Source organism: Tamandua tetradactyla, chromosome 10 (assembly GCF_023851605.1).
Source record: "Tamandua tetradactyla isolate mTamTet1 chromosome 10, mTamTet1.pri, whole genome shotgun sequence".
NCBI classification, from domain to species: domain Eukaryota; kingdom Metazoa; phylum Chordata; class Mammalia; order Pilosa; family Myrmecophagidae; genus Tamandua; species Tamandua tetradactyla.
This window is the reverse complement of record NC_135336.1, coordinates 23,203,321-23,226,663: the sequence shown is the minus strand read 5'-3', so window position 1 is coordinate 23,226,663 and position 23,343 is coordinate 23,203,321. Positions and strand designations below refer to the sequence as shown.

General features: G+C 35.1%; 1 protein-coding gene across 4 annotated transcripts in view; it reads right to left on the bottom strand.

The window, feature by feature from the left end:
- Positions 1-353: 353 nt before the first annotated feature.
- Positions 354-23,343, bottom strand: part of MIX23 (mitochondrial matrix import factor 23) — a 30,283-nt gene continuing 7,293 nt past the window's right edge. For 2 of the 4 annotated variants that reach the window (XM_077118160.1, XM_077118162.1), the window contains exons 2-5: positions 19,441-19,566; positions 14,702-14,848; positions 9,450-9,509; positions 354-660 (exon numbers count right to left, since the gene is read on the bottom strand). In XM_077118160.1, the coding sequence (XP_076974275.1) occupies positions 610-660; positions 9,450-9,509; positions 14,702-14,848; positions 19,441-19,566 (384 nt within the window). In that variant the 3' untranslated portion in view covers positions 354-609. Of the gene's footprint in view, positions 661-9,449; positions 9,510-14,701; positions 14,849-19,440; positions 19,567-20,336; positions 20,494-23,343 lie in introns of all 4 variants that reach the window. The other 2 variants (XM_077118161.1, XM_077118159.1) reach the window with 2 other exon arrangements.

The following is a 23,343-nucleotide window of genomic DNA, read 5'->3' as shown; positions in this document are numbered from 1 at the left end:
GCAGCTAGGAGAAATATGACAGGATCATATGGTAGCCCATGACAAACTCTGGGATCTATCCTGTAACCACTTTTTGAAGAGGGCTTTGAAAACTATTGTTTTTTTATTTCTTTGCTTTGTATCAATGTTATACTATACTACAACAAAAAAAGTTAAAAACAAAAAAAGTGGTAAACCCAAAAAGACAAACAATGGGATAAACTCACCAGTGACCAAAAAAGGTCCACATTCATGCAAATAAATTTGTAAAAATCAGGAAGTTTAATATGAATCAAATCAGATACTGAAATTGTGTTCAAATTCTCTTACAAGATCTTACTGCTATAACTTGGAAAATAAATAAATATTTACACTGAATCAGAAAATTATTTTAATAGTTAAAAAACTTTGTTTTTTCTTTTTACAGAATCAGTATAAAATAGCAGTTGATTTCTCCATAATTATTAGAATTATTTATATGTGAGGTCTTGGCTAAGTGGGGCTGAAATCAACAAAAGGTCTTGGACTGTTGGCTCAGAAATCATCCTAGGAAGCCCATCCTCTTGAGTGTTTGCCATGCTTAGCTCTTCTGAGATGACCAGGCCCTTTAAAAAAAGTATCTCTCTTCATTTATTCATTCTTTGGAGGCTTAAAGTGAATTCGGCAGCGTTCATTAAACACCTAAGATATTAAAACAGAAATAAAAACCATTTTGTCACGCCATATAAATCAAACCTAGAATTAAATGACATTTAGCATGGTCCAGGAGGATATTACCACTTTTGTCACAGGTCAACAGATTTAGGAAATGGGTTTTCTCACTAGTTCAAACCAACTTACAAGGTGATGAGTGCACAAAAGACCTTGTCTATAAGACAATTTTAATATTTTAATACATTTATTCAAGTAAAAACCATCAAGTACCAACTCATTCAGTAAATGACATTTTACTTCCATATTCTGAACACATCTGAAATGTCTAATATTCTTTTTTAGACAAGAATAACTAAATTAAGTTTAAGATCACTCTTTCTTCTATTATTTTAAAATAAATTGTTATTTAGATATTTGTTAATCTGCCTTTCTGAATGGTGCCATATGCTTCTCACACGTTGGTATAATTGACAAGTAGACCAGCAATTCATAATAGCTGAATTGTGTGAATTTATACAACTTTCTGTTCTATTTACCTTGCTTCTTAAAAATCTTAACAAAGTAATATAACATAAATGTTAAAACAACACTAACTAAATGTCAATATGGACTGGTTAAATAACATTTTTGGCCCAGTCATTCAAAGGAATACAATGCAAACTTAAAAACCAATACAGAAATTCTTTATGTTCTGATTTGAAAAGACTTCTGGGATATATTAAGGTAAAAAAGAACTTTCATTCATATAACAAAGGAAAGCATAAATGTATTTATAAAATTATAACAGGCATAAAATATCTGAAAATATATATCCTCCCAGAAGGAAGAGAAAGTGGACAGCTGAAGGAAAGGGAGGAAAGGCAGAAATTTTACTGCATATCCTTTAATATAAGAATACTTTTTTTTTTTAATTTTTAAAAATCTAAATGAAATTCTTACCAGGATTTATCCCCCATACTTCACTGATGTACAGAACAAATTATTTTCAAGGTTAAAAAAAAAAAAACAGCTTGGTTTCTACAGAGGTGTTTCACACAGCATCTGGTGACCTCAAACAGAATGAAGGATCTTACAAACTGAGAAAATCACATTTTTGGTGACATTTGTTGATGGCAACAATCCTTTCTAAGCAGTTCAAAAAGGGCTGTTTTCCTTCAAAACTAAGCTCCCTGAGAAGATGACAGCTTAGTAAGACGCGCAGGTCTTAGTTCCTCCTCCAGAACAGCTACTAGGGAAGTAGAAACGGTACAGAACAGGTCCTGGAGCCACGACAGAGACCAAGAAGACAGCGTACCCCATTCTGGAACGGCTGACTGGCTGGGAGAGTCCGCTGTGGTGAGATCACCGAGGGGCACGAGCTTCCCCGGGCCGGGGCGGCAGGTGGCCAGAGTCCCTCCGTCCCTCCTTCCCGGGCCGGCTGGGAGAATTGGAAAGGCATTCCCCTCAAGCCGCGGTGGCTGGTGCCCCCCCCGCCACGCGCGGCCCCCCAGACCAGCTGGGAGAATTGGATCGGAGATCCCCCAAGCCGCGGAGACCAGCGACCGGGGTCCTTTCCAAACACGTGGCTTCCCGGTCCGGCTGGGAACGGTGCATAGGCACTCCCCCAAGCTGCAGCAGCCGGCGCACCCCTGCCACACTTGGCGCCCCGGGCCGGCTGGGAAATTTGGACAGGCGTTCCCCCAAGCCGCAGAGGCTGGCGCCCCCCCACCAGGCTTGGCGCCCTGGGCCGGCTGGGAAATTTGGACAGGCGCTCCCCCAAGCGGCGGAGGCCAGCAACCCTCCCCACGCACGGATTCCCGGGCCAGCTGGGAGATTCGGAATGGCACTTCCCCAAGCCGCTTTGGCTGGCGACCCTCCCCTACAGCGAGAGTTTTCCAAACTTAAAGGACCCACAGTATCTTTTACTGGTGGGACCCGCAGAAAGACGAGTGCCACGAGCGCCACCTACTGGGAAGGATAAGAAAAACAGAGCCCAGAGATTTCACAGAAAAATCTTTCAACCTGGGTCCCACACCCAGGGAAATCTGATTAAATGCCCAGACACCAGCAGAAGATAACGGATCACGCTCAGAAAAGTGAAGATATGGCCCACTCAAAGGAACAAACCAATAGTTGAAATGAGATACAGGAGCTGAGACAATTAATGCTAAATATACAAACAGAAATGGAAAACCTCTTCAAAAAGAAAATCAATAAATTGAGGGAGGACATGAAGAAGACATGGGCTGAACGAAAAGAAGAAATAGAAAAACTGAAAAAACAAATCACAGAACTTATGGGAGTGAAGGACAAAGTAGAAAAGATGGAAAAAACAATGGATACCTACAATGGTAGATTTAAAGAGACAGAAGCTAGATTTAGTGAATTGGAGGATGGAACATCTGAATTCCAAAAAGAAACAGAAACTATAGGGAAAAGAATGGAAAAATTTGCACAGGGGATCATGGAACTGAATGACAATATGAAGCGCACAAATATACGTGTTGTGGATGTCCCAGAAGGAGAAGAGAAGGGAAAAGGAGGAGAAAAACTAATGGAAGAAATTATCACTGAAAATTTACCAACTCTTATGAAAGACCTAAATTTACAGATCCAAGAAGTGCAGCGCACCCCAAAGAGAATAGACCCAAATAGGCGTTCTCCAAGACACTTATTAGTTAGAATGTCAGAGGTCAAAGAGAAAAAGAAGATCTTGAAAGCAGCAAGAGAAAAACAATCCATCACATACAAGGGAAACCCAATAAGACTATGTGTAGATTTCTCAGCAGAAACCATGGAAGCTAGAAGACAGTGGGATGATATATTTAAATTACTAAAAGAGAAAAACTGCTAACCAAGATTTCTATATCCAGCAAAACTGTCCTTCAAAAATGAGGGAGAAATTAAAACATTTTCAGACAAAAAGTCACTGAGAGAATTTGTGACCAAGAGACCAGCTCTGCAAGAAATACTAAAGGGAGCACTAGAGTCAGATATGAAAAGACAGAAGAGAGAGGTATGGAGAAGAGTGTAGAAAGAAGGAAAGTCAGATATGATATATATAATACAGAAGGCAAAATGGTAGAGGAAAATATTATCCAAACAGTAATAACAGTAAATGTTAATGGACTGAACTCCCCAATCAAAAGGCATAGACTGGAAGAATGGATTAAAAAGCAGGATCCTTCTATATGCTGTCTACAGGAAACACATCTTAGACCCAAAGATAAACATAGGTTGAAAGTGAAAGGTTGGGAAAAGATATTTCATGCAATAACAACCAGAAAAGAGCAGGAGTGGCTATACTAATATCCAACAAATTAGACTTCAAATGTAAAACAGTTAAAAGAGACAAAGAAGGACACTATCTACTAATAAAAGGAACAATTAAACAAGAAGACATAACAATCATAAATATTTATGCACCGAACCAGAATGCCCCAAAATAAGTGAGGAATACACTGCAAACACTGAAAAGGGAAATAGACACATATACCATAATAGTTGGAGACTTCAATTCACCACTCTCATCAATGGACAGAACATCTAGACAGAGGATCAATAAAGAAATCGAGAATCTGAATATTACTATAAATGAGCTAGACTTAACAGACATTTATACGACATTACATCCCACATCAGCAGGATACACCTTTTTCTCAAGTGCTCATGGATCATTCTCAAAGATAGACCATATGCTGGGTTACAAAGCAAGTCTTAACAAATTTAAAAAGATTGAAATCATACACAACACTTTCTCGGATCATAAAGGAATGAAGTTGGAAATCAATAATAGGCAGAGTGCCAGAAAATTCACAAATACGTGGAGGCTCAACAACACACTCTTAAACAACGAGTGGGTCAAGGAAGAAATTGCAAGAGAAATTAGTAAATATCTCGAGGCGAATGAAAACGAAAACACAACATATCAAAACCTATGGGACGCAGCAAAGGCAGTGCTAAGAGGGAAATTTATTGCCCTAAATGCCTATATCAGAAAAGAAGAAAAGGCAAAAATTCAGGAATTAACTGTCCACTTGGAAGAACTGGAGAAAGAACAGCAAACTAACCCCAAAGCAAGCAAAAGGATTAGAGCAGAAATAAATGAAATTGAAAACATGAAAACAATAGAGAAAATCAATAAGATTGATGGGCCCTTAGCAAGATTGACAAAAAGAAGAAGAGAGAGGATGCAAATAAATAAGATCAGAAATGGAAGAGGAGACATAACCACTGACCTCACAGAAATAAAGGAGGTAATAACAGGATACTATGAACAACTTTACGCTAATAAATACAACAATTTAGATGAAATGGACGGGTTCCTGGAAAGACATGAACAATCAACTTTGACTCAAGAAGAAATAGATGACCTCAACAAACCAATCACAAGTAAAGAAATTGAATCAGTCATTCAAAAGCTTCCTAAAAAGAAAAGTCCAGGACCAGACAGCTTCACATGTGAATTCTACCAAACATTCCAGAAAGAATTAGTACCAACTCTCCTCAAACGCTTCAAAAAAATTGAAGTGGAGGGAAAGCTACCTAATTCATTCTATGAAGCTAACATCACCCTCACACCAAAACCAGGCAAAGATATTACAAAAAAAGAAAACTACAGACCAATCTCTCTAATGAATATAGATGCAAAAATTCTCAACAAAATTCTAGCAAATCGAATCCAACAACACATTAAAAGAATTATACATCATGACCAAGTAGGATTCATCCCAGGTATGCAAGGATGGTTCAACATAAGAAAATCAATTAATGTAATACACCATATCAACAAATCAAAGCAGAAAAATCACATGATCATCTCAATTGATGCAGAGAAGGCATTTGACAAGATTCAACATCCTTTCCTGTTGAAAACACTTCAAAAGATAGGAATACAAGGGAACTTCCTTAAAATGATAGAGGGAATATATGAAAAACCCACAGCTAATATCATCCTCAATGGGGAAAAATTGAAAACTTTCCCCCTAAGATCAGGAACAAGACAAGGATGTCCACTATCACCACTATTATTCAACATCGTGTTGGAGGTTCTAGCCAGAGCAATTAAACAAGAAAAAGAAATACAAGGCATCAAAATTGGAAAGGAAGAAGTAAAACTATCACTGTTTGCAGACGATATGATACTATATGTCGAAAACCCGGAAAAATCCACAACAAAACTACTAGAGCTAATAAATGAGTACAGCAAAGTAGCAGGTTACAAGATCAACATTCAAAAATCTGTAGCATTTCTATACACTAGCAATGAACAAGCTGAGGGGGAAATTAAGAAATGAATTCCATTTATAATTGCAACTAAAAGAATAAAATACCTAGGAATAAATTTAACTAAAGAGACAAAAAACCTATACAAAGAAAACTACAAAAAACTGTTAAAAGAAATCACAGAAGACCTAAATAGATGGAAGGGCATACCGTGTTCATGGATTGGAAGACTAAATATAGTTAAGATGTCAATCCTACCTAAATTGATTTACAGATTCAATTCAATACCAATCAAAATCCCAACAACTTATTTTTCAGAAATAGAAAAACCAATAAGCAAATTTATCTGAAGGGCAGGGTGCCCCGAATTGCTAAAAGTATCTTGAAGAAAAAAAACGAAGCTGGAGGTCTCACGCTGCCGGACTTTAAGGCATATTATGAAGCCACAGTGGTCAAAACAGCATGGTACTGCATAAAGATAGATATATCAACCAATGGAATCGAATAGAGTGCTCAGATATAGACCCTCTCATCCATGGACATTTGATCTTTGATAAGGCAGTCAAGCCAACTCACCTGGGACAGAACAGTCTCTTCAATAAATGGTGCCTAGAGAACTGGATATCCATATGCAAAAGAATGAAAGAGGACCCGTATCTCACACCCTATACAAAAGTTAACTCAAAAATGCATCAAAGATCTAAACATTAGGTCTAAAACCATAAAACAGTTAGAGGAAAATGTAGGGAGATATCTTATGAAACTTACAATTGGAGGCGGTTTTATGGACCTTAAACCTAAAGCAAGAGCACTGAAGAAAGAAAGAAATAAATGGGAGCTCCTCAAAATTAAACACTTTTGTGCATCAAAGAACTTCATCAAGAAAGTAGAAAGACAGCCTACACAATGGGAGAGAATATTTGGAAACGACATATCAGATAAAGGTCTAGTATCCAGAATTTATAAAGAGATTGTTCAACTCAACAACAAAAAGACAGCCAACCCAATTACAAAATGGGAAAAAGACTTGAACAGACACCTCTCAGAAGAGGAAATACAAATGGCCAAAAGGCACATGAAGAGATGCTCAATGTCCCTGGCCATTAGAGAAATGCAAATCAAAACCACAATGAGATATCATCTCACACTCACCAGAATGGTCATTATCAACAAAACAGAAAATGACAAGTGCTGGAGAGGATGCGGAGAAAGAGGCACACTTATCCACTGTTGGTGGGAATGTCAAATGGTGCAACCACTGTGGAAGGCAGTTTGGCGGTTCCTCAAAAAGCTGAATATAGAATTGCCATACGACCCAGCAATAGCATTGCTAGGTATCTACTCAAAGGACTTAAGGGCAAAGACACAAATGGACATTTGCACACCAATGTTTATAGCAGCATTATTTACAACTGCAAAGAGATGGAAACAGCCAAAATGTCCATCAACAGACGAGCGGCTAAACAAACTGTGGTATATACATACGATGGAATATTATGCAGCTTTAAGACAGAATAAACTTATGAAGCATGTAATAACATGGATGGACCTAGAGAACATTATGCTGAGTGAGTCTAGCCAAAAACTAAAGGACAGATACTGTATGGTCCCACTGATGTGAACCGACATTCGAGAATAAACTTGGAATATGTCATTGGTAACAGAGACAATCAGTAGTTAGAAATAGGGTAAGATAATGGGTAATTGGAGCTGAAGGGATACAGACTGTGCAACAGGACTAGATACAAAAACTCAAAAATGGACAGCACAATAATACCTAATTGTAATGTAATTATGTTAAAACACTGAATGAAGCTGCATCTGAGCTATAGTTTTTTTTTTTGTTTGTTTGTGTCTTTTTTTATTATTATTATTTTTATTTTTTTCTCTATATTAACATTGTATATCTTTTTCTGTTGTTTTCCTAAATCAATGCAAATGTACTAAGAAATGATGATCATGCATCTATGTGATGATGTTAAGAATTACTGATTGCATATATAGAATGGAATGATTTCTAAATGTTGTGTTAATTTCTTTTTTTTCTTTAATTAATAAAAAAAAATTTCTTTTGTCAGCTGCTATGGACTATTATAAAAACAGAAGAAAAATCTACAGAAAGGGCTTCTAAGGGACTGGCACTGTTCAATTTCTTAAGTTGGGTCATAGATCCATGAATGTTGATTTTATTAAAAATTTTTAAATTCTACATATTATATATACTCTTTGTATGTATATTTTATAATGAAAAGAAAGCATGCAGAAATTATGACACCTTCTGGTCCTTTCCTCAGATAATTTAACTAACTCCAGTTCCTGACACTGATATCACTCTGGAATTCCTAAAGCTCAGATTGGAGGAGGCTTCAAATGAGTCGTCTTTATATAATGGCTGCTATGACATATAAACTTGGCTAAACTTCTCCCTAATCTACTTTTGCTGGCCTATTACACCATAGTTACAATTTCTTCTTTTTAAAACTAGTAAGGGCCTTAGTTTCTGTGGGATGGATAGAGGATATTTTCTCTTAAAAAATTTTAATCCAAAATGCTTCAGTCTTGCCACTACAATATATTTAACATGTATTATAAGCCTCTGCACTGGGTTTTTCAAGCCAAAAGTGCATTATATACTCTCATAACTAATCTCAGCCCAAGAGTAAATATTTTATCTCCAGAGACTATAAATGGACAAATACTGTCAAAATATTTCATCTAAGTAAGAGACACCTTATCACGTTGGTGTGAAGAGCAAGAATTGGAAATCTTAACCAAAAATCTTGGCAAAAAAATGTGATAAAGTAAAGCAATTTGTATTTTGCAATTTATTCATGGCTTAGCAAGTTGGTATATTCTAGCTTGCTATTTAGTTAACCTCATTCTATTAAGTTCAAAGGATAAAATGCAGAATTTTAAGTTTGTTCATTCAGATTTAACAAATTTTGTTTTTCTGGAAATCTTCAAAGTTTTAGAGAAGGGTACATGGATGTATCTTTTCAGAAAACCAATATCAGAATTTTGTGATTTTTAACTATATGTTAAATTCTGAGATCTGGTTTCCCAACCTAGTTCCGAAATAGAGCGCTGCAGGTGGTAATAAGGAGCATGTACCTGTATCAGCATTAAAAATTTCTTTTTGTCAGTTACATAATGACATTATGCATTTAAAGAAAGGTACCATGATCAAATATATTAGAAGACAAGTACTGCCAAAGGGCAGCTAAATGATATGCAAATTTATGGAGAGTACCTGGGGTCAGAATGACCAATTTTAATTAATACTCTCCTTGGATCTGAAGAATTAATTAATGACTTTGAATATCAAATGTACTTACAATTAATATAATGAGACATATGGAATGTTCTCCAATCCTTTTAACTTGACAGGTTATACAGTTCTGCTGAATGACTGTAAGGCTACTTTTTGTAAGATGGCTCTATAAAGATGCTCATCCAAAAAAAAAGAAAGTTAAAATACTCATTTACTAATAAATATGTGATCGCTATTCTCCTCAGAGCCTCAAGGCATTCACGGTTCCTTTACCCATGGTCTCTTTTTGCTAATACAGCTTGGTTCTAACTTCTCACCAAGAACCAACATTATACTGTACCTTCCAGCTCCTGTCATTGACGACTTCTTCAACATTCAGTTCTGACTGCATCCATTTCAACTGCAAGAAAAGGAACAAAGTAAACTATTATGAAAATTTAAATCAAAGAACTAAAACCAAACACTTTTAGTTTTCCCAAAAAAACAACTGCTACACCTGCATTCCTTGTCTGTTAATGGAACCACTCAACCTACGTTTTGGATCCTTCTTTGACATAGCCATCTCTCCCTGTATCTACCTAACCAATCACTAAATTTCATACAGTAGTGGTTCTCAAACTTTTCTGCATATCATAATCACCTTGAGAACTTAAACAAAAACCTCGAAAAACAAACAAAAACTCAAACCCTAATGACCAGGCAGTTCACAGAAGAAAATATACAAATGGCTAGTAAATATACAAAAAATATGCTCAATCTTAATAATGTAAAGGAAATGCAAATTAAGTTATAATATGACAAACATGGAAAAGTCTGATAATACCTAATATTAGTCAGGGTGTGGGAAAAGATAAACACACACACAATGTATCAAAAGTATAAAGTCACATGTACTTCAATCCAACAATTCCAGTTCTAGAAATTCATCTTACACTACAGATTTGCAAACAATTCCAGTTGTAGGAATAAAAAGGGCAAGAAAGTGGCAACTTGATTTGGGTGGATACATTAAGGAAAAAGAATTGGGAAAGGAAAAAGGGAGAGAGGGAAGGAGAATACACAAGCCCAAGTGATCTAAAAGGCATGAGTTTGACCACACCTTGACCATACAGCCAGAGAACTGAAGCTAAAAACTGCTTAAGTCTTTCTATCTTTTTTTTTATAACTGCCAACCTAACCACTCCACCAGGAAACTAGCTGATACCACTGCCCAGAACAGAAGGCAGCGTCCTTCATATTCCTGTCATATCTGGTCAGAAGTTACCTGAAAAGAAAGAAGCTAGCTAGTTCCAGGAAGAGCGTTGGAAACTTAGGAGAAAAAACTATATGAATGACAGGTTAATGCAGCCAAGAGGTTAAAACCAGAATAATTTCCTCGGCAAAGTCAAGAAACCAGGCTGAGATTAGGGAGGAAAGTGGCAGATCTAGAGAAGATCTAGGCAATTATGGAGTCTGCAACCCAGGCCACAGAACCTGATCAGTTAGAAGAACAGCTCAAACAAGAGATCTGAGAAATTTCCATGTAACATGGATAAGAATGGAACTTGGTAGTGATCTGGTGGTTCCTTGTAACCTCAGAACTAGTATCAGAGCACAGGTAGAAAGATATGACTGAAATTGTGAACAAAGAGGATAGACTCCATTTTTGAACCCTGGTGCCATGCTGTACAATAATAATGACCTGAAGAAGCCAATCTACTTATACCAAAGTAAACTCAGTTTTAGATTTTAATCAGTTATATAATGCCAAAAGTGATGAGCATGCCACTATTCTATCAAAGCCTGGACTGACTGTCAGAGGAGTACAATTTCAAACAAAGAACAATGACTAACAACATGCCACTAAGACATTCTTCATAAATGCTGTGCTGATTTGAAATGATGTATGTACCCTAGAAAAGTCATGTTTTAATCCTAATCCCATTTTTTAAAGACAGCATTTCTTCTAATCCCTATTCAGTACTGTATGTTTGAATCTGTAATTAGATCATCTCCCTGGAGATGTGATTTAATCAAGAGTGGTTGTTAAACTGGATTAGGTGATGGCATGTCTCCACCCATTTGGGTAGTCTTGATAAGTTTCTGGAGTCCTATAAATGAAGAATGAAGGAGATTCGGAGAAAGCAGAGAATGCTGCAGCACCATGAAGCAGGGAGTCAGTGACCTTTGGAAATGAAGAAGGAAAACGCCTCCCAGGGAGCTTCATGAAACAAGAAGCCAGGAGAGAAAGCTAGGAGATGATGATGTTCACCATGTGCCCTTCCAGCTGAGAGAGAAACCCTGACTGTGTTCGCCATGTGCCTTCTTACTAGAGAGATAAGACACTGAACTTCATCAGCCTTCTTGAACCAAGGTATCTTTCCATGGATGCCTTAGATTGGACATTCTATAGACGTGCTTTAATTGGGACATTTTCTTGGCCTTAGAACTGTAAACTAGCAACTTATTAAATTCCCCTTTTTAAAGGTCATTCTGTTTCTGGTATATTGCATTCTGGCAGCTAGCAAACTAGAACAAATGCTAACATGTATATAAAAGGCTGTCATGTAGAAAAGGTTCTACTTCTGCTTAACCTATATATAGCTCCAGAGGGAAGAACAATAAGTACACATAGAGAAGCAGAATTTTGCAGTGTATAAGAAAATCTTTGAACAATTAGAACTGTCCAAAAAGAGAGCATACTGTCATAGAAGATAATGAGTCTTCATGGCTAAACAAAAGGTGGAAACCACTGGTCGTGCACACTGTAAAGAGAATTAATGCAGCAAAAAGGAGTCAAAAAGGAAAGAAAGAATTGCTACTGTCTACCAGCAAATATGCTAATCTTAACAAATTTAATCATCACCACAAAAACCTAAGAAGTTACTAGATATCAACTCCATTTTACAGAACGAAATATCAGAATCTTCGGAGTAATAAATTTACAAGCTACAAAGCTACCCAGTGGCAGAAATGGGATTTATTTCCTTAGAGCTGTCTGCCTTCATAATCCATATTTTCTTCCTATTCTAGAACACTGGAGCTATTACAGCCAACTACAAATATAATTTCATCAGTTCCACCAATGAACTGTCACCTCTGAGATTGTTGTTTTTAAAGCTTTCAGTCTTAGAGGTGAATCTCTTTTTTTTTTTTATTATTTATTAATTTAAAAAAATTAAGAACAAACAAACAAAAACATTAACATAGTGAACCTCTTCTTAAGGTTCACTAATAGGTGATAGCAGTTACATAATTCCAGCAAGGAATGTGTTTTATCTGAATCAAGGATGAAGGCATTCACGTAAGGGAGTGGGGATTTTTGGACTGGCATCTCTGTAGATAAATAAAACATGCTCACTAAATAATCAGAATATAACAATTAATCACAACTTAACAAAAAGACATGAATCCAGAGTCAGAAAAGATGAGTTAATGTCCCAGTTCTACCACTTACTAGCTGGCAACTTTGGGGCTATCAGCTAGTATTTCTGAGTCTCAGTTTCCTCACATAGAAAATAAAGAGATAAAGCTAGAATATTTCTAAGAGCTGTCTCTTTTTGACTCTATAATCTTCATAAAAAACTTGAAAACCAAAACAAAAAATTCACATTTCCTTTTTTACATAAGTACTGCTTATGGTTACGCACTAGCCCACTACAAATCAGGCTAGAAAGCTAACCTTATATAACCAATTACTTTCTAAAACCTCTCCTTCTAGTAGTTATCCTGTTGTTTCTCTCTGGGCTCTTAAACACAGGAGCAGAACCTGAGGGCTGACATAAACACTCCCAAACACTCACTCAGTGGTTTAGATTTTTGAACTTTGCTCTCCACTAACAGGAGTTACTCTATCCTCTGTTTGACTTAATTTACAGTGATTTTTTTCAGTTTCTCATTTAACAGCCCTACCCTGCAGTTGCTTTTGTCAACACCTTCAAGAATCTGTTAAAAAACAAAATCCAAAATTACTTAGATTTTAACTAGTTTTATGTACATTAACTATAAGCCTTCATGAACACTGAGGGTAGGATACAATAAACATGATAGCATAAGTTCCGAGGAACCCACCACTGCCTGAAGAATAAGCAGATAATGGCATAGTGGGCTGAAGTTGTACTCATGAATACAGCAGCAAAGACAGTAAATGCATCCTGTTTCCACTGAGCCATAGTTTAAGCAGTGGGATGACTGACAAAGTATAACAGTCTGGCCTATGTACCTGTGTGTTTCTACAAGGTTTACAAGGTTATAGGGTTTCTTTCTCTTTCCTGCCAAAGAGCTGAGAGATGAGATGGTGGTACCTCATAGCTTAGGCTTTTTGAAGTTTGGCCACATCTACTAAACAAAAGGCAAACCTTACAACTGCACACTATGAAAATCCACCCTGGATTTTTAGTCATCTGACACAAGGATCTGTATGTGAGCAATTGTGCCACCTTAAAATACGGACATGATTTTGGTAAGTGTACAGTGACCATGTAAGTAAAAGTTACTGTTCTTAGGAAATAACCAATTCATTTAATGATATAGGGGTGAAATGAGTCCAAAATATCCTCAAATGGTTCAAGAAAATAAATGTGTGTGTGCGCGTGCAGAGAGAGAGAAGGGCAAGAAAATGAAAATTAGGAGAAAAAAGTACATGAACGACAGGTTAATGCAGTTAAGAGGTTAAAACCTACTTATAAAGTAGGTGGGGCAAATGTAAACAACAGATGAATATAGGTAAAGAGCACATGGGTGTTTCTTGTACCATTCTTGCAACTTTTCCGTATTTGATAGTTTATCAAAATAAAAAGTTATCCCCAAAACCCTCCTTTTAAAAGACAGCAACGCATTCTACATATTAAATATGCCATACAATTCAAATGTTCTCTTGACATATCACATACAAGGGCTATAAAGAAGAGTTCTATTGCATCAACTCTATTCTGAGAGCCATAACCTATCTATGTTACAGTTGACTTTGGGATAATAAGACTTCCTCTAACACAACCCTCAGTGGATATACATTTTTTTTAAAAAAACAAAACATGGCAGGGATGCCAGGACAAACTGGAAACAAAGGGGTATTCAATAAAGAGCCAAAGATCCAAGCAACTTCTACACAATAGAGAAATGAATTACGATGAGGTTATAGTGTAACTGATTATATTTAATCAGAATTGTATTTTTTTATGGCTAAAGAGGGTAATATTCTGAAGTCAAATAACCTGTATTACGTTTTAGCAGATTTCTACAGAATGAAACCAGAAGTAAATATTTTCAAAAGAGAAATATATTAAAAAATGTTTCTTTTCAAGTTAAGAGGTAATTTCCTTCCCAAAAATTTCTGATATGGTGTTACTGCATATTGATCCCTTTGTCTCTAACAGTCTGGGAATAAAAGAATAGAAATAAATTATTACATGCTTATTTTAGTTAAAGCTACCACATTACATCCATTTGTGAAATACACATTAATTTACCAATTGATATCTAAGTATCTTCTGGTAATTTTTTAAAGTAATGATCATATTTTACTCTAAATTTTTCACATTAAAAAGTTTATTTATTTTGAAGGCTAAATTTGGAAAAACTTTGCCTCAGAAATGTAAATTCTATTCAACTTACCTTTGTCTGTTCTTTTCTAAGTTGCTTTAATAATGCTAAATTGTCCAAATTTTTTTCTCTCTCTTCTCGGAGATCTTTTACTACTGCTGAAGTCTGAGCTATACAATGTTTTATGACTCTGTCCCTACTGGCATGAGCCGCCATCAACTAAAGGAACAAAGGAATGAAAAGAGAAAAATCACATCAATTTATCAGAAGAGAACAGTGTGCATAGTAAGCTAAATCACCTAAAAACAGATAAAGAGCTACCCATCTCTGAAGGTAGAAGATAGAAGGTCAAAGGGTTGTCTTCTTCTTCAATATGCTTCCAGCATTTTCCCCCATTCTTCTCCATTCCCCTCACTTAGCTTTTCTTTTCAGTCTTCTTTATCCTATATCCCACTCTCTCCCCATTATTCTACCCACATTTTCCTCTAACCTGTAACTACTGTCAGACACTTTCTGGGCCACTTCTTGTGCTTCCTATCTTTTTTAATCCTTTCATATTTTTTCCAGTATCACATTGTCACCAAAAGAAAGAAATTATAAACTAAGTAACATATAAAATTTCTTAACTACAATAAAGAAAAATAAAGAATATTACATTTATCTAGGTAAGACAAAGCCCTTTTCAAGATTTTAAAGTTTAACATTATTAAGGAAAACTTACATATAAAGCACAATTAATGGTTCCATCAATGTGTGTGTTGATTGAAAGTAAAGACGTTTGACAGAATCCTTTAATCACCTCCATCTCAATGTAACAAATCTAATACAACAGATCTCATCTATTTTCTGCCTTGATATACGAGGTATGATGGTCATGTTCCAAATGGCCAAATTTTGATGACACCCCAAAAACTGGACTGGGCAGAGGGCAAAGCAAAATACTAAATGCAATTAATGGTGCATAAATAATGCCAGTGGACCAAATGTAAGTAAAGATACTAAATGTAAGTAAAGCATCAATCAATTTGCTCCCTCTGAAGAAAGCAGATACCAATGGCAGTGTTAGTGATGCTATAACAAGAACAACTTAACATGGCCTAATTCATATTTTAAAAGTAAGTCTTTAGTAAACATTTGAGCTGAAACTATTTTTCATAATAAATTATTCTATATAAATCTCTCAAATGATCACATCAGGACTTTATGGTTGAGAACTGGTGGACTAATATATCCCAGTAAAGAACAAATTTTTGCATTGCCAGAGTGTAATTCTAACAATGCATTACTTATAAACTATACCCAAGTAAATAGAAAGAAATTAAGTTGCCTAAGAAACATTAACTGCACCTTTAGTAAATTTCTTTTATACGCTGATTGTCATTTGTAACATTTAGGATTCACAAGGGCAGCTCATATTTCGTTGGCTAATACACTGCTTTCATTACTTGTTTATTACTTCAGGTGTAATTAGAGGAAATTATGGAGCCAATAGAGTAGGAAACTACTTTTCCCATAATAGAGTAAGAAAAGAGCCATCCTCAAAGTTAAGAAACTCTCTCTGTAGCTGTGTAAGACTAAGTATTTCCACACTTCTGCTTCCTCTTTTGTAAAATTATGGATTATAATTAAATAATGTTTAATATCCTTTCTAACTCTAAAATTTAGGGGCTATTCAACTTAATACACAGTTCACATCAGATGTTATTTAATCATTTTGAAATTTTGTCTAACATACAGCAACTGGAAAAACAGTACTACTGTCAGCTAGAAGCCTATCATAACAGTCTAATTTTTTAATCTGCATTTTAAAATCAAACATTTTGTACATTTATTGAAAAGCTCAACATTTTGTCATTCCCTTGGGTCTCCTTCACCAAAAGTTTTCTTCACTTTCTTGTTTGGGCTGTCCTGCACAATTCCTCTCTCTAACTTGGCTCCTTTTTTGGGGATACACTTTTTTAGCTACAGATCACCTTCCTGTATTTACCTGCCTACCTTTCCTTCAGAGTAGCCCCACTGTGAACACATTCCCACATGAACAGAAATTACTGGGCAAATTATTTTCTACTCTGTATTATCAATTATGTTAATCTGATTTTCATTTCTATAAAATTTACAATTCAGTGGCATATGCAGGAGGATCACACTTGGACTTGTATATACGTACATCAAATAAAGACGTATGATAACCAATAAAAGACTGTGGCATTACCATACTAAATTAAAAATAATAGGACTAAACAAGGCTTAGCATACTAGTAATTCAGATGTTGAAGACTTAGTCACATTAGAATAATTTCTGATATATAAAGTGCTAAGGAACTGGAATAAAATTTACTAAGAAACTCAGTGAAGCAAAATCCAAGTCCTCTAGTTAACAGGAAGAAGTCCTGAATAATAAGAACACCATATACTTTCTTTAATTTGGGGTAAACAATTTTGAAATGAAGAGTTTTGGGGTGGAGGAAGAGGATGATTCAACAACTAATCTAAAGTGAGTATTACCTAGAGCTTCCCAAGTTTATTATGTTTCGCTACGACTATTGAGAACTTATTTTATCTAAAATTTTTACCTATACTCCTTCAATCATTTTCAAATAATTCTTTTTATGTTTAAGAGAAAGATAATGTCAGCAGTTTCTCTGATTATAGTTATTCAGTGTTTTCCTTGCTACAACAAAGGCTGATTCTAAATTAACTTAAGTTTCCCAAATATCACCTGTTTTAGATCTTGAAAATGACTCTGATTTAACCATCATTAGAAGTTCATTTACTAAAGAGATGCCTTTAAGAATTACCCTAAATCAATAAGTACGACAACAATAATAGCTTTGCATTTGCAAAGCACTGTTTTTATTTTTTTTTTGTTCATTATTGATTTTTATGTTTATATTGGGAGTAAACGTAAAGCTAGAAAACTTTCATGGACTGAAGGTGGTATGCTCTAATAAGGGGACTCTCACTGAAATTATTTTTAGTAAGTATATTTTTAAGATTGGAATTTCTAAAATTAATGCTTAATAATAACTTTGCTCATAATCTCCTATAAAAAAGTGTTATCATTACAGAGTACAAATATTCTTTCATCCAGCTATTAAAGGAAGGGTCCGGGGATAAATCAGGCTGACCATGAGGAACTTGGATTTATCAGAGTTCATTTCTTGACTGAGACAATATTTAAGGGAACCCAGCAGCACTTAATGGTATGTGTGTTCTGCTGCATGCTCAATCCCTGCCACAAAGCTACTTGATAAACAGTCCTTTACATGACATTCATATTGCTGGATCCTTACAGGATACAGACACGGACAGAGAAAAACCCAAACACATATGCAAGGATATTCAAAAAAGAAAGATACCAAATATAGTATGCAAGGTTATCGGGATAAGAAATAATAATAATGATAATAGCAGCAGCAAACACAAATGTAAAACATTTAGTGTAAGTAAGCATTTTATATTAACTCATTAAATCCTCCAACAAGCCTATGAACTAGGTACTATTATTATACCATTTTGCAAATAAAGAAGTAGCAGAGGTGGGATTTGAACCTAAATCTGGAATCTGTGTAGCTAATCACCATAAACATTTAAGTTAATGACAAGATTGTGAATAGAAACAATTAGAGATAAAAAATATTATATAAGTAATGGGTGGGTTGGAGAGAGTGATTATTAAAGTGACCACAAGTTTCTAGTTCTTTACATAGATATCCTTCAAAATTAAGTGAATCAGGGTAGGCCACGGTGGCTCAGTAGGCAGAGTTCTTGCCTGCCATGCCTGAGACCCAGGTTCATTTCCCAGTGCCGGCCCATGCAAAAAAAAAAAAAAAAAAGTGAATCATCAAATAACTTCCTAGTAAATTTGGACTTTGACCCACACTTCCTACTTCCAATACTGGATTTTTGTCATTAAAGCCCACAATCCTATAATCTTCTCAATCCACAAGAATTACCTGATCATTCAATAAAATAGCATACTTCAATACAAAAGTAGAACAAAAATATTAGCAGTTAATGCTTTAAATTTCAATTACTATAAATAAGCTTATTCAAAACTTTTTTTTTCCATAATTGAGAAATGAACTTTAGGTTTTAATACATTCTTTATAATACAATGAATCCAAATAGTAATCTGTAGAAGAGCTTAAACAGCAAGTTTCATTTAAACTTTAGCTTCTCCCTCAATAAAAGGATAAAAATAAACTACAAAAAATATTTGGCTACATCTCTATTTTCTTGTGTTTTGGAAATTAAAAAGAGATAAAGGGAATCTTTAAGTGGCAATGAAAAAATATACACTGTATTCGAGAAGCCAAAGGCTCAGAAAGGAACAACTTATCTGGCTTTCCTTTTCTCCCAATCCCCAAATGTTTTGTACCCCTTTCTGATGAATAAGGAAAGAAATAAGATATAGAAGGTGTGACGGCTCCACAGAACTGATCCATTAAAAGTCCTTGCTCCTGTTCCAATGTTCCATTTCTCTGTTTCATTCTCTCCCTCATTCCACTGTGCATTGGGTTTGCTTACGTTATAGGCTATAATTACGTTAGAGGCTATAAATGAGGAGGCCAAAAAATAACTGCTCCCAGTCTTTAAAAATGCCTCTTCACAAATTTGTACTTAAGATCACGCATTTTCTTTCATCTGAAAATACCAGACCAAAACATATACACCCTCAGGTGCAGACACGGCAGTATGAAGATGTCATTCTTACACGAGGTTTAATTATACGGCAACCAATTTCTTATTTTACCTACAAAGAAAGGTATAAAAGAAGCTTGAAAGAAAGACTCAAAAGATACACTTACAGACTCATAAAGTTGTTTACAGGTTTGGCCGGCATCAATTTTCCCTGCAAAGGAAGCTGTTGGAACCGTAGTGTTTAATTCGTGTACTATTCTGTCATCAATTGTCCTCATCACCTTGAGTAATTCCTATATATATTTAAAATAAAAGAACAAATAACCTGAGTGGAAAGCTAAATGAGAAAAAGCATTTAAACAAAAAATAAAGCCTAGGTTATTTTACGATCCTTTAAATTAGGACTGGGGAACCATGTCAAACAGAGTGGTAACCACAGGGAAATCTTTATTCTAAGAATGATGAGTTACATAATAGTAATTCTAACAATGGAAACCAACTTGTCTCCTTTACTCAACTGTGATCCTCTTAATGGTAAAGACTGTTTTACTCAGTTTTGAATCCCATTTGCTGGTATGGTGCTTAAGTAAACAGTAGGTGCTCTTTTCAACTTCAGCATACGGCCAATAAAAGGCTCTACTGTATTTGACTACCATAAATTCTCCAAAACGATGTAGCATAATTGCTTGCTCTATTTCCTCTTTTCTTATCACTCTAAAATGTGGTACTAGTAGAAAAAGTTCAGAAAGATATACAAGAAAGTATTAATAGCGGATAATTTGCAAAAATCAACTTACACTATTTTAAATTTTTAATTTTTCACCAAGACCACATATTATTTTTGTAAAATAATTAGTAAAACAAAACATCTGCTAGAAAAGACATCTAATATCTTCATGGCTTTCTTATTCATAGATCAAACAGGAATTAGTTTTACCTTTGCTTAGTAGCCCTACCTCACATTTCCCAAAAGACCCTCCCAAAAAGCCTCTAAATACCAAAAACCAACAAAAGAAAAATAATACCAATGGTGAGATTTAAAAAAAGACTCTGGTGAGTATACCTACAATGCAGTTCCTTTTTCCTCCCCACATTTTGATTATGGCACTTCTTTTACTTGTCACCAGAGAAAGGCTAGACATCAGCTACTTTCTATCTTCAGCTAACAAACTCTTGAAACGGTTTCTAGTTGAATTCTCTTCTCGTTCTTTTTATTGTTTCTTAATTTTATAAAAAAAATCATAATTAATGAGAAATCATCAAGAAAATGGAAGAATATAACTGTGGATATATACCTATCATTGAAAAGATCCAACAAGTTGATATTGAACATTAAGGCATATTAAAAATGACTTTACTTGATCATTTATCTCTCTCCACATACCATCCTCTCCTTTCCCTTGTCAAACTTAAACTACGATCTAAACCAACTCCTTCATTTCTTTTCCCATCCATTTGTTAAAATAGTTATATAAATTTAATTATCACTTTCATTTAAAAAAAATGAAAATAAAAATCATCCATAGTTAACCATTACCAATATTTTAACATGTCCTTTTATTCTTTTTTTCTACACTTACCTATCACTATTTCTACAAAACTGGGAGATACTATATAGCACTTTGCATTTTTGTTTAGTTTTGTTTTTAAACTTTTTATTTGGAAATAATTTCAAACTTACAGAATAGCTGCAAAAATAATACAAAACCCACACAAAGAACTCCAACATATCCCCTGCCAGATACCCAGATCCACCAATTTTAACATTTTGCCACATTCATTGTCTCATTCCATCATCCAACCATCAATCTATTATCAATCCATCTATCTACCTACCTCCCTGTTTATCCACTTATCAATCTGTATTCTGAACATATGAAAGTAGGTTGTACACACCATGGTCCTTGAACACATAATACTTCCATGTACATTTCCTAAGAACAAGGATATGCACCTATGCAACCTCATAAGTAGTTATCAAGTTCATATGTAACATTTTAAAATCTTGCTTTATGAAATTATATCACGAACATTTTGTCTTTGTACTAAAAATGTCTTAATGACATTTTTAAAAGCTGCATAAATATTCTATCTTCTGGAGGAACCACAACTTATTTGGCCACTTTGCCATTAATGAACATTTGGTTGTTTCCATTTATAATAACCATTTAGTCAATTCAGTCTAAGTTTGCAGCTAGATTCTGTTATCATTCCACTGATTCTTAATTAGCAAATTTAATGGTCTTTTCTCCACTTCATTCTAGAAGTAAAACATCTTGTAGAAGGCTAGCCTCATGATTCTGAGTCAATAAAACAAAGGCAAAAAATAAATACATAAATAAATAAATAAAATGAAGGCAAATAATGTGTCTAAAATCAAACTCATTATTTTAACCCTTCTTCCTGTATCTTTCTATTTTTTGTTAACAGTATCATCTTTTTCTGTAAATTAGAGGTCTCAGGAGAGAATCTCAGCATATTCACTAAGCAGCCACCACGCTAAGTAACATGCTATATATACTGAAGGATATACAAAATCAGTAAATGATAAATTCCAAAGAAATGCACTAGTTAAGGAGTCAAAAAAATAGGCAAGCAATAGACAGGAACCCACCTTGTCAATTTAGTTATTAAAACAAATCTCCTTCAAAATCTTCTCTTTCAAAAACCTATTAAATTGAACTGATCCTCTTAGACCAAGTATAAGACCTACCTTTTGGAAAAAAACCTTTCCTTAGCTTTGAGAACTCTTACCAATCTTTCTTTTTTCAATTTTTGCAGCAGTTAAGAGTTTTACAGAGCATCCATTTATCATCTCACTCTTCATTCAAAAAGTATTTACTAATACAAGGTATTAATAAAAGTGTCAAATATGGGAACCCTGTATTTTATGCACGACTTTTCTGTAAATCCACAAATTCTCCAATAATAATAATAATAATAACAATTTACTAATGCCTACTATGTGTGTCAGGTAGTGAATAAACTAGTAAATGTTCTTGCTTTTATGGAACAAGTACCCCAATAAACAAGATAATTGCAGATGCCGAAAAGCACTAACAGAAAAAAAAACAACTAAAAAAATCTCTTGGAAGAAGTAACATTTGAGTTGGAAGTAAAAAATTCTGAACAGGAACAAACTTTGTATGTTTGAAGAATTAAAAGAAGGCAAGTAGTCCTGAAGTAAACAAAAGAGAGTGGTAAGAGGTGAGGTCAGAAGACCATACAGACCATGAAAACGACTGAATTTGTTCTAAAGGCAACAGGGTTTTAGGCAGAGGAATGATGCAATATGATTAATTTTCTTAATTTTTTTATTATTATTATTATTTTTTACATGGGCAGGCACCGGGAATCGAACCCAGGTCCTCTGGCATGGCAGGCAAGCATTCTTGCCTGCTGAGCCACCGTGCCCCGCCCTGATTAATTTTTTTTAAATGACAGGCTGCTGTGTGGAGAATGGATTATAGAGGGAGGAAAATGGAAATAGGGAGACCATTTAGGGCACTACTATAGTGATCCAGGCAAGTGTTAATATTAGTTTGATAAAGTGTGGCAGTAAATTAGGGAGATGAAGTTAGATTCAGGGCATATTCTGATGTATAGCTGATGAACTGGTAGTGGGGGTTGAGTAAAGTAAACAGGATGGTAACTGAATGGATGATGGTGCCAATCATCGGTGGGAAGAGGAGAGACTGGGGAAGGAAAAGATTCAGAAGTAGTGGGAAGCCCAAGAGTACTGTTTGCAATACAGAATATTTGATGATATTAAGGATTATTGTTGTTTGGGTATAGTATTGGTATTGTGTTAAAAAATTATAATCTTTTAGAGATACAGACGGAAAATATCTACAGAAGAAAAGATATACTGTCTGGGATGTGCTTCAGAATAAACTGGTTGGGGTGGGATGAGTGGTAGCAGTACACAGATAAAACAAGAATAGCTGTAAACTGATTGTTAGAGTTCGGGGATGGGTACAAGGGAGTTCTAGTACTATCTTTCCTTTTGTGTATATTTGAAATTTTCCATAATAAAAAGTGTTGTTGTTTTTTAAGTTCTATTTTGGATA